Here is a 12387-nt window from a genome sequence, read left to right on the forward strand (position 1 = left end):
AACAACTTGATTGTTGTTTCTGTGTTTGTCAACACAGCAAACAGCTCTGTGGCATCAGGAATGTCTGTCCCTTTGCTGACCAGACTGTCTGCCCTCCTCTTTAGGGCTCCTTCCACACCATCCGGGGCTCCTTTCCCATGGCTTGCCTCGAAGAAGTTCCATGTCCCTGCAGTGAATCCTCGTCTGAACAGCTCAGTACAAAACATGAAAAAATTCCCTCGCTGTCTATACTGAGTGCAGGGGCCATCACTATAAAAATGGATCGTGGAAACCTCTGGATGTGCACTCTGCAAATAATCAAGTACTGGTGATAAGTACTGCCAAATTGCTAGTGGGCCCTTTTGTCTTGAGGGGGACACTGTACAGAAGGACATCGGATGAGAGGATGCATGTACGTAAAGCACACCCGTGTGCAGTGTTGCCTGCTGATGTGATGCACCAAAGTGGACAGCCTGTATTTCTGTGCTGTACTTGCAGAGGTAATTTTCAGAAAAGTCAACATGAATTAAACATTCATCTTCTTTCAAGCCTTTTCTCAGTGCCCTGTAGTGGGTAAACTGATTGTTGATGTTGTAAGTGTGTCTCTTAAACCGATGCAGCAGCAGGTTCAGCTGTTCCAGCAGTTCTTGTTGTGTGGCCTGAAACTCTTTTTTGATTGTGAGTTTAGATGTTTTGCCACTGGGGTCATTCTTGTGTTCCTTATCCACTATTGCCCACTGGAGATAAGTCACCTGACACTCTGCATTGTTTTGGGTAGAGACTGGGCAAGAGAGGTCCTTGCACTCAGAGCATTCTCCATACATGCACGTTATGTTTTCTGTATTGCATGCGATGGCTTTCACAAGGTCATCCAGATTAGTGGTGCTGATCACTTTCAGTTGGTGGAGCTTCTGTACAATAAAACCCAGATTCTCATGCATCTTGCACATGTATGTGTCTCGATCACTCAGAGTTGGATGAACAATCCAAAAAGGTTGGAGCAAACAGAAGAGTGAGTAAGAGATGGAGCTTTGTTCTTCAGCTAAAAATTTAGTGTGTAAATTTTTCATGGTATCCAAAAGAAATCGTTTTTGCATTTTCTTTTTCTTCCAAGTGACTGTCTGTCTCTTCCCAGTTGTAATGCGACTCACATCATCCCTTGAGTAGAAAGATTTCACTCTGCTTATTAAACTATCTGAAACTCTGTTGTTCCTCTTCCATTGGTAGGTGTAGTTAATTTTCCCATTCTTGTCATTCTTCCATCTTTTCTTTGAAAATCCCAAAGAATTTTGAGCCAAGCGTTGCAGTCTGTATTTTTTCAGAACTTTTCCTGTTATTATTCTTGCAATTATTTGCCTCTCCCTCTCCCCCCGTGCTTTGTTGTATTTATTTCGGACGTCCTCCACCAGAACCTCATGAAACAAAAGAGTCTTCTGAATGGCCGCACGTGGAAGTTGTCTCATCTGTCTTCTCACTTTTGTGTGTGGAGATGCATTACTCTTTTTCATACGCTGGACTTGTTTCTTATACTTATGTTTTTTGGGTTTGTTTTCTCAGTAGACCCTGTAGTTCTTGAATTTGTTTCTGAAGCTAACTTAGCTGTTTGTGGCCTCTTCTCTGCCGTTTGTTTTGCCTAAAACACGTGTATCACAAGAAATGACACATTGCACTTCTTACAATGTACTGTTACATTAATCTCTGTGTAGACCTGTTAACTACATTTTTAAAGTTCATACTGTAATGCAATCATGTCTATTATAATTAGCTACTTTATAAGAAAATTCAAAATTTGGTTGCTGCACAACACCTTGTTATTACATTGTAAGAAACACCTGTGTTTCTTACAATGTAATATAATTGTAATTGCCTCCTTTGTACATGTTCTATTACACTTTCATGATATGATCAATTTCATGAACTAGACCTGGAAATGCTTGGTTGGAGATCTACAGCTTGCACTGGTGATAGCTGGGGGCTGTGTGGAGGGGTGACGAGGTGCTGTAGGGCTTCTTTCCTCTCCTTAATTCTATGGTATGTCTCCCTCCATTTTCTGCGTCTTCTACGCTTTTCTCTCTCACTTAAGTCATCAATCCTTTTCTTCCTGCCTGATCTTAGATCCCCCCTGTACTTTTCTTGTTCTTTCTGCAAGTATCTTTCCCTCCTCTCTGGGTCAGCATCACGACGTGCTCGATAGAGCCGCTGTTTTTCTGCAGCACTTAGTGGTGGGTTGGGTCCCTGTAAGTATTGTATATATATTGTGAAACTGATCTTATATTTCAACAAATTAAAGTAATTTCAAATGTGAAACATAAAAATAATGTGATTAGAATAATATTAATTAATAATAACACCAATAAATCAATTAAACTAGGCACTTTACTCAGTACTGTTACTCAGTCCTGTTCCTCTTTATATGAATAACAGGACTGAAAGTAACAGGACTGAGTTTTTAGCCTAGGATTAGCTAATACATGGAATTGCATGATACATGACACATGGCGTCATCGCTAATAGCATGACCACACTTAGCACATTCTAGTGATTTACCAAAAATCTGTATTTTTAAAATAAACAAATATCATCTAAGAAATAATTTAAGTAACAGGACAGTATGTTGACATTGACCTTATCAGTCAAAGTTAAAAAATCATCAAATATACAGAAAAGTAAATGAGAGAACTAACTTTTGGTCTTCCCATGGCCTTCAGAAGACACAACTGATGTAACTTCCTGTTGAGCATGTGATTTATGGAATGTTCCAAATTTGTCAGATGGGGTAATATGTTTGGGTAACAGGACTGAGTGAAAACCCAGGGACACGACTAAAATGTGTATTTTAACTAAGATATTGTGAATTTCTTATGAAAAAAATATATTTAAACCATGGATAGGATATGGAATCACACAACAGTGCAAAAGAAATGCTGTTTCTGAAGGATTTTAATCATAATATTTCATAGTTAAGTATAAAGTCAGAGTGCGGGGACAGGTAACACATGCTATTTTTCAGTGTTTTAGGTAGTTTTTATTAATCCTTACAATTATATCTCTTAAATTTGAAATCAGATCAATGTGCAGGACATTCTGCATAATAAGGAAATGTATTTTAAAGTACATTTTTATGTGCATTTATACATATAACTTTCTAGGGACAGAAATGGCATAAGCATTGAAAATCTTTTAGTTATATTTATAAATATGGAAGTTATTTTGGGTGGAGATTTTAATTTTTATTCTAAAAAAGTTGCTCTGGTGCCCCATGTTTGTCGGTTTATCTTTGACATTTTAAAAAAATAAACAAGCTGGAAGAGCAAACGAATAAGTTCTCTGTGTGCGTGTGAGACGAAACTACCGCGTTATTGCGAATGTGGCAGAGTCAAGGTTAATTTGGTACCAGTTTTTTCAGCTGCATGTGAGAAACAGACTGTTATGGAACGCTGATGAGACGACAATGAAGGTTAAAGCTATGGTTAAAGCTATGTTAATCCATGTTAATTTATAACCAATCATGTATCTCACACTTTCTTTAACTCATTACACGTTATTAATGTACTAATGTTTATATATTCATGGAAAGACAGAAGTCCTTTTGAAGCACTCTGAGGTTATTTCTGGTGTTTGTACGAGTAACTCCCCAGGCTTGTGATATTTCTCTGATCAAAGAAATATTCTGGAGTGACAGGTAAATCTTCTATTAAACAGGTGAATTTCCACCATACTGGCTAAAAGAACAGATGCAGGATTGTATCATAATGAAACTAGTGATTTACACCCCTCCTGCACACACAATTATATATTATTACACACATTTTACACTCTTCAGGAGCTCCACTTTCAGGCAGTGCGCATGTTGCCTAACAATAAGCAATACCAGACAACGTACAATATAAAGTGCAATATCTTTCCTGCCCCCCCCCCCCCCCCACACACACACACACACTTACCCTAACCCCACTTCTCCCCCCTCCCCTCTTCCCCATATCTTATTCTTTTATATTTGTATATGTAAATACTTATTTTATTTTATCTAGAAGTTTTCTCTATTTCTTTTCTCTGTTTATCTGTAATGATGCTGCTGGAATCTTAATTTCCCTGAGAGAACCCGCCCAAAGGGATCAATAAAGTTTTATCTAATCTAATCTATATATATGCGCATGCACTGCCTGAAAGTGGCGCTCCCGAAGAGTGTAAAATGTGTACGCAAGTGTCAGAGCCGTTACTCATTATTCATGTTGTGGGCGGAGCCATCAGCCCAGAGAGCTGTATTTGTGATGCTCCAGACGCTCGCTGCTGTGTTTATATTCCCCGTGTGTCTCCGTCACAGGTTTAGCGCAGTGTGTTATAAAGCTTTGCTGTGCATCATCCTGATATGGCATTCAGCACAGTGTAAAGTGTGTGTGCTGTTTACTGAGTGTGTTGTTTGTGTTCCGTGCACTGGTTGAACTGTGGTTTAGTACGAGACTTTAAGCGCAGAGACTAATGGCGCACGTTTGGCAAACTTGTCGAGGTTTGCACGCTTGGTTGGGCGGAGTGTAACGTTCAGAGCACAGTCTGTAAACATTACTCTGCAAAACTGTATTTTTATAACCACGTTACACTGACTATGTTTGTTCTGTTCTTTAGTTGTCACGGTGCTCGGTGTACAGTGTTTGATGCTATACTCGTGTTCAAGAGGAATAAAACACATCTGCACCCGTCAGAGACTCTCTGCTGTTGCTCTTAATGCCAAGGGCTGCGACAGTGTTGGTAAATAATCTCACGTTATTTTTTAAAAAGCAAATTAAAAATAAGAGCTGGATAAAAACCCACCTATCTTATGGAAATAAAGATATGAATTTCGTTGTCCGATGGTCAAGTGTTTGAGATGCATTGCCTTGCGCCTACAATCAGGTTCCCTGTGGTGGTAGACGTACATTGTACAGTTGCAAAAGCCATTAAAGATCAGCTCGATGCTTTACATTATTCTAAGTATGGAGCTTCACTCCACTTTAATTGGCAAGAAGAAATTGATATTAACTGGAGTTGCCTTCATCCAGTGATAACATTTTGTTGCTTACAAATATGCAAACTTAATAATAAATTTATAGCAAACTCACCACCCAGGAGTATCCACTGTTCATGGCTTGCTCTCTGTCTACCAGTTCTCCCTGGTAGGGTCCGAAATGTGCACCTACTGGAACAGTCTCCCCCTTATTAAACACTCCCAGGCCTGCGTCAGGAATACTGGACTTCTGAATCTCTAACCCAGGAGGAAGAGTTTGTCTGGCTCGGTCAGGGACTCCCATGGGAACAGGAGTATCAGGAATGAAGAGGGGCGGTCCATGAACCTCACACTTGTTGAAGAAAAAGGATTTGCAAACTTCACAGACTGAGAGTAGAGAAAATACAATGGGAAGAAATGATGTCCAAACGTGTATGTAATGTGTGTGTATATCTGAGAACAGTCAGGTCCATAAGTATTTGGACAGGGAATGGGATGTCTTTAAAGGAACTTTAAAAATAAGTTTCTGTCACTGTTTGGTACCATAGTACACCCTCGAAACAAAGTTCATACTTTACCATTATTCATCTCATCTCATTATCTCTAGCCGCTTTATCCTTCTACAGGGTCGCAGGCAAGCTGGAGCCTATCCCAGCTGGCTACGGGCGAAAGGTGGGGTACACCCTGGACAAGTCCATACTTTACCAATTAAAAAAAAAACCTGTTTCAAATTCATTTAGTCAGGAATTTGGTGACTAAATAATCTGAGAGAGACCACACCCTAAATGACCCCTCCTTGTTCTTGTCGTGCACTTCATAGTGTGCAGGGTAAAATAATGAGTGTGAATGTTACTGAGCTCCAGAGTGGCCTGATGTCTTACAGAGGTAGTCTTTATTGTCAGGATCTTCCACTTTAACAGAGAGAACTTCAGGTGGGTTGTCAAGATTGTTTCCATGGTTGTAGATATTCAGCTCCAGTGTCTCCTCTTTCTTCACGCAGTCTTCTGACGCTTCAGATATTTCTCCATCTGAAGTCTCTGTTTTCACATCCTCACACAGCTAAAGACCAAACCACAGGAACACTTATTCAGCCAGAAACATCACTGTTTATAAATCTCTTCATAAAAAGTGTGTTAATTGTTTGAGAATTCTTTGGAAAAATCTTGCACAGAATAAGTTCTACTGTGAAGTGTTGTCTCATAACAGATAAGAGGAAAAAGTTCAGACCAATTTCTTTCTTCAGTACTACAACCCCGATTCCAAAAAAGTTGGGACAAAGTACAAATTGTAAATAAAAACGGAATGCAATGATGTGGAAGTTTCAAAATTCCATATTTTATTCAGAATAGAACATAGATGACATATCAAATGTTTAAACTGAGAAAATGTATCATTTAAAGAGAAAAATTAGGTGATTTTAAATTTCATGACAACACCACATCTCAAAAAGTTGGGACAAGGCCATGTTTCCCACTGTGAGACATCCCCTTTTCTCTTTACAACAGTCTGTAAACGTCTGGGGACTGAGGAGACAAGCTGCTCAAGTTTAGGAATAGGAATGTTAACCCATTCTTGTCTAATGTAGGATTCTAGTTGCTCAACTGTCTTAGGTCTTTTTTGTCGTATCTTCTGTTTTATGATGCGCCAAATGTTTTCTATGGGTGAAAGATCTGGACTGCAGGCTGGCCAGTTCCGTACCCGGACCCTTCTTCTATGCAGCCATGATGCTGTAATTGATGCAGTATGTGGTTTGGCATTGTCATGTTGGAAAATGCAAGGTCTTCCCTGAAAGAGACGTCGTCTGGATGGGAGCATATGTTGCTCTAGAACCTGGATATACCTTTCAGCATTGATGGTGTCTTTCCAGATGTGTAAGCTGCCCATGCCACACGCACTAATGCAACCCCATACCATCAGAGATGCAGGCTTCTGAACTGAGCACTGATAACAACTCGGGTCGTCCTTCTCCTCTTTAGTCCGAATGACACGGCGTCCCTGATTTCCATAAAGAACTTCAAATTTTGATTCGTCTGACCACAGAACGGTTTTCCACTTTGCCACAGTCCATTTTAAATGAGCCTTGGCCCAGAGAAGACGTCTGCGCTTCTGGATCGTGTTTAGATACGGTTTCTTCTTTGAACTATAGAGTTTTAGCTGGCAGCGGCGGATGGCACGGTGAATTGTGTTCACAGATAATGTTCTCTGGAAATATTCCTGAGCCCATTTTGTGATTTCCAATACAGAAGCACGCCTGTATGTGATGCAGTGCCATCTAAGGGCCCGAAGATCACGGGCACCCAGTATGGTTTTCCGGCCTTGACCCTTACACACAGAGATTCTTCCAGATTCTCTGAATCTTTTGATGATATTATGCACTGTAGATGATGATATGTTCAAACTCTTTGCAATTTTACACTGTCGAACTCCTTTCTGATATTGCTCCACTATTTGTCGGCGCAGAATTAGGGGGATTGGTGATCCTCTTCCCATCTTTACTTCTGAGAGCCGCTGCCACTCCAAGATGCTCTTTTTATACCCAGGTCATGTTAATGGCCTATTGCCAATTGACCTAATGAGTTGCAATTTGGTCCTCCAGCTGTTCCTTTTTTGTACCTTTAACTTTTCCAGCCTCTTATTGCCCCTGTCCCAACTTTTTTGAGATGTGTTGCTGTCATGAAATTTCAAATGAGCCAATATTTAGCATGAAATTTCAAAATGTCTCACTTTCGACATTTGATATGTTGTCTATGTTCTATTGTGAATACAATATCAGTTTTTGAGATTTGTAAATTATTACATTCCGTTTTTATTTACAATTTGTACTTTGTCCCAACTTTTTTGGAATCGGGGTTGTAGTTTACTGAAATTCTCTCAGGATCAAATAAACCACTTTCTCAAAAGAGAAAAACCTTGCGTCCGAAATCACTCACTATAGTGAGGTCACCATTTTGTAGTGCTGTCTGAATCTTATAGTGAGAATTATTACAGCCTATATGGTGGAATCATAGTATCCCACAATGCACCATTAAAAGTGGTGTACAACTGATGGTCACTAACCAAGTAATGTATCCCATCATGCATTGCAGTTGTCTCTCCCATCTCATTATCTGTAGCTGCTTTATCCTGTTCTACAGGGTCGCAGGCGAGCTGGAGCCTATCCCAGCTGACTACGGGCGAAAGGCGGGGTTCACCCTGGACAAGTCGCCAGGTCATCACAGGGCTGACACATAGACACAGACAACCATTCACACTCACATTCACACCTACGGTCAATTTAGAGTCACCAGTTAACCTAACCTGCATGTCTTTGGACTGTGGGGGAAACCGGAGCACCCGGAGGAAACCCACGCGGACACGGGGAGAACATGCAAACTCCACACAGAAAGGCCCTCGCCGGCCACGGGGCTCGAACCCGGACCTTCTTGTTGTGAGGCGACAGCGCTAACCACTACACCACCGTGCCACCCGCACTGCAGTTGTGCTGAAAGAAAAAAAGTGTGTTGAGGATGAATGGACGGAGGAAGAAACCCATTATAAACTGACATTCAAGTACAATTAAAAATTGTGAGAGAATAGAAAATAAGATAAAATAAGACAGATAAAATACAAGAATAAAAAGTTACAGTGCAGACAGAGGAATGAGTCAAAAGTCTTAAATGTGATTTAATAAAAGGCAGTGGCAAAGAAGAAAGTATTCAGCCTTGATTTAAAAAGAAGTGAAAGATGCAGCAGACACAAAGTACTTTGTATTTATTAATGTGGGAAATACGCTCAGTATAATATGGATTTATCACAAAAATACAGGCATGTATTTTTGGTGAAAACCCACCAGCCAACTGATCCGGCACGTTTTAATTGTGCGACAGCAATGATGTAAATAATGGCGCGGTGGAGTAGTGTCCCAAAGTGGGAGTTTTGGGGTTTTTTTTTTTCATTTTACCAATGAGCTCACTATATAGTCCTCTATATAGAACTCCCTAGATAGTGAATAGGGAGTATTGAATGAGTGAGTGATTTCGGACACAGCCAAAGAGTACTTTAAGCTCCTTAATTTAAAAAACAAGCAAACAAAAAAAAAACAGAACAGATGCATCTGGGAAGATGATCTTGATGATGTTCACTGAATTGTTCTTTTGCAGCTCTGACAACGGTCCCCGATTCACCGAAGGAAGTGGTTCTCCTCCCTGGCAACTCCCCCGAGTGGCCGCCCCTCAATAGTCTCTAAGACTACGTTCAGACTGCACCCTGAAACGACCCATATCCGATTTTTTTGCCCATATGCGACCTGTATCCGATTTGTTATTGACAATCTGAACGACACAGATCCGATTTTTTCACATGCGACCCAGGCCGCTTGGATATGTGGTCCTAATTCTGATGCATATCCGTCATTTTCACATGCGACTGCAGTCTGACTGGACAGGTCGCATTCATACGACCTACACGTCATCAACAAGAGACAAACGTCACTATTCTGCGTTGGCTAATCCCACCTCTTTGGTGGAAAACAACAACATTTGTACAGTTTTCAGAATTTAAATAGACTTTTATAGAATTGATCAAGCTAATCAGGGCTTAATTTGAGGGGGAGCAAGCCGGAGCGCACTCCGGAACCTCGGACGTTGGCTCCGGCAGCTATTTACACTGGATCCGGTGATCCGCCACCTCTCTTGACTATGTAACAAAATAAAAAAACAACAACAAATAATTAAATAAATAAATGCAAGTTTATTTAGTGTTAATGTCTGATTTTGATATCTGTCTTATTGGTGATTTCTCTCATGAAACGGCATCCACAAAATATCTGTTTGTATATTACGGAAAAGGAGGGTGCACACTTCCATGGCCGCGGGAGGAAGACGCGCTGTTCGGGGAAAAAGAAGTGGAAGCGCTCTGCCAACAGTTTTGCATCAATGACCCACGACATGTCATCAGGGAATTCAGGGCATTCAGGGAAAGTAATGGAGAATTCATCCCAGATGAACTGAAGGGCCCCTTGGCCGCGATCAACACTGTCCCTATCTCAAGTGCAGAGTGTGAGCGGGGTTTTTCGCAGATGAACTTAATTTGCAGTGTTATTACAATACATGCCCAGAAGCGCCCCCCCTTCTTTTTTTTCGCACCGGAGCCACTCATCCTCTGCGCTCTGGGACCTCCCACTTTACAAATTAAGCACTGAAGCTAATGGTGGATTTGGTAGGGACCTGGATGTTAAACCATCCTGTATTACAAGATTATAAGATTGTTCTGGAAATTTCCAGTAATTTGACACCTTCGGTCTCAGCCTGCTGCCCACATTAATCAGATTATTGTGTGAGTTCCGCCGCCACCACAAAAACCACATCGCCAGGTCTCGCCTCATCTCCATGCTTTACTTGCAAACTTGAAGAGTGCGCTTTTTTTGTTGTTTACGTATTACGTAGATGTGCTTATTACGTGTCAATTTGCGCATGCGGGACACTTTTGGGTCGTTTTCCGTTCATATTGGAGATCGCATACAAGTCTCATATAATTGGTAATGTGAACGGCCTAACAAAAAAATCAGATTTCACAACAAATCGGATATGGGTCGTTTCAGGTTGCAGTCTGAACGTAGTGCTAGGGACGTTCTCACGCTGGAACAGGAAGATTCCTCAGTCCCCCCCACCCGCAACCTTTATAAATAAAAGAGCACGCGTGTTTTCCACCCCACCGTTGTCTCGAGTCTGTGTCCAAGCCCGAGCACTAGGGGGCACCAAAGTGTATATTTAATTTATTTATTGCACCGGTACTGAACTAATTCTGTTACTGTTCTAAATAAAATAAAATTGGCTCATGTCTTGGGTCATTCAGATTCTATAAAGCTGCTTTGGGACAATGTCTATTGTTAAAAGCACAATACAAACAAACTTGACTTGACTGTTCTACCATGCTAGCTACCATACTGAACCCAAAATTTTTGTATCGAGCTAGCCTTAGTTTGTGTCTGTGTCCATGTGGGTGTCCATGTGTGTGTGTTTGATAACTCGAGTCTGGATATAATGAACTTGTTTCAAACCAATGTGAGAGAGAAAGAAGAGAGCAGGACGATACTCCACCTCACAGTAACAATTAATGTCATATTCCATATCCAATAATCAATTAATTACACAAAAGAAAAACAATGGCCTTTTAATGAAACCTTCACAATCTGAAAATACTGTTAACCCTAACCCTAACCCTAACCCTAACCCTAACACAAATCATCATAAGTTTTACCTGTGAGGGATCAGGAACCTGGGACTTCCTGGAGGAGTGCTGACCATCTTCTGCTGAACTCATTACAACAGCTAGAAATAAATAAATAAATAAATGCTGTTCATAAAATTTTAAACATCAACATTAATTCATTTTATTGTTGAAAAGTTAAAACTGATCGTGTGTTAGTTGGTCAGTGAAATGTTTCCAAACTATTTTCATCTTGATTAATGTCAGCTGGCCATATTTTCATATGATAAAGTCGGGCCGGCCGATGCAGCCACAATCATCATGATGAAAAAATTTCCTATCAGTTGATATCAATAATTATCACGATAAAGGTCAAATCATCAAAAAGGTTCAATTTAACCACTTTATTTCATCAATTTCCTGCGGTTTCCAGAGACTTTCTGAGGGCCACCGCTCAGGACCATGACCGAGCACTGAAGTTCATCTGCTGAGAGATTTTACAGATCCGTCTGAAGGAGGAGAATGATCTGGGAGCGAAAGATAAATAATAATGACCAGAATGCAGTGCACCACTGAAAAGAGCCATGTGGTGCTGGAACGACTGAACGGAGAGCTTTCACTGTAGACAGTCTGAAACCTGTTCCGGTCATCGTTACCATGACAACATGGTGTGCTCAAGTCCTGTCAGCACATTCAGCTTTTTAATCACACTTTTTTCAACGCTATTTAAATTATTATGAAAAGGACTTTAACAGACTGTGTACATTTGATCATTCTATTTTCACATCAGTAACAGTAACAGAAATTAAAAGGCTATTTTTTGCTTTTTGTGTTCCTTTTCCTTGTTTGTAGGTCAAAAAAGGCAATCGTAAACAGAATAAGTCTGTTTTTCTAAAGTTTGTGATCTTACTGATAGACAGCATGTGTAATTTACTGAGCAGCTCGAGCAGAGAAGATTCCAAACCACGCAAGACAAGCAGAAACCAGTGCGATCCAAAAATCACACAGTAGACTAAAACTAACTCCGGCTCTTTCCACTGACTTCATACAGAATGACTGGATTCCCTGCTTTCACTCAGCTCAGTGTTCACTGTGTTTAACATCAGGTGACAAGTCAAGTCACGGTGGTGTAGTGGTTAGCGCTGTCGCCTCACAGCCAGAAGGTTCCGGGTTCGAACCCAGCGGCCGGCGAGGGCCTTTCTGTGTGGAGTTTGCATGTTCTTCCCGTGTCTGTGTGGGTT

At 40.8% G+C, this 12387-nt stretch overlaps 1 protein-coding gene across 5 annotated transcripts in view; it reads right to left on the reverse strand.

The window, feature by feature from the left end:
- LOC132892703 (zinc finger protein 501-like) overlaps window positions 1-12387 on the reverse strand; it is a 44484-nt gene that overhangs the window by 29418 nt on the left and 2679 nt on the right. The window contains exons 3-5 of one of the 5 annotated variants that reach the window (XM_060931016.1): window positions 11198-11268; window positions 5842-6019; window positions 5076-5347 (exon numbers count right to left, since the gene is read on the reverse strand). In XM_060931016.1, the coding sequence (XP_060786999.1) occupies window positions 5076-5347; window positions 5842-6019; window positions 11198-11260 (513 nt within the window). In that variant the 5' untranslated portion in view covers window positions 11261-11268. The other 4 variants (XM_060931018.1, XM_060931019.1, XM_060931020.1 and 1 more) reach the window with 4 other exon arrangements.

The sequence above is a fragment of the Neoarius graeffei genome, chromosome 10 (genome assembly GCF_027579695.1).
Source record: "Neoarius graeffei isolate fNeoGra1 chromosome 10, fNeoGra1.pri, whole genome shotgun sequence".
NCBI lineage: Eukaryota > Metazoa > Chordata > Actinopteri > Siluriformes > Ariidae > Neoarius > Neoarius graeffei.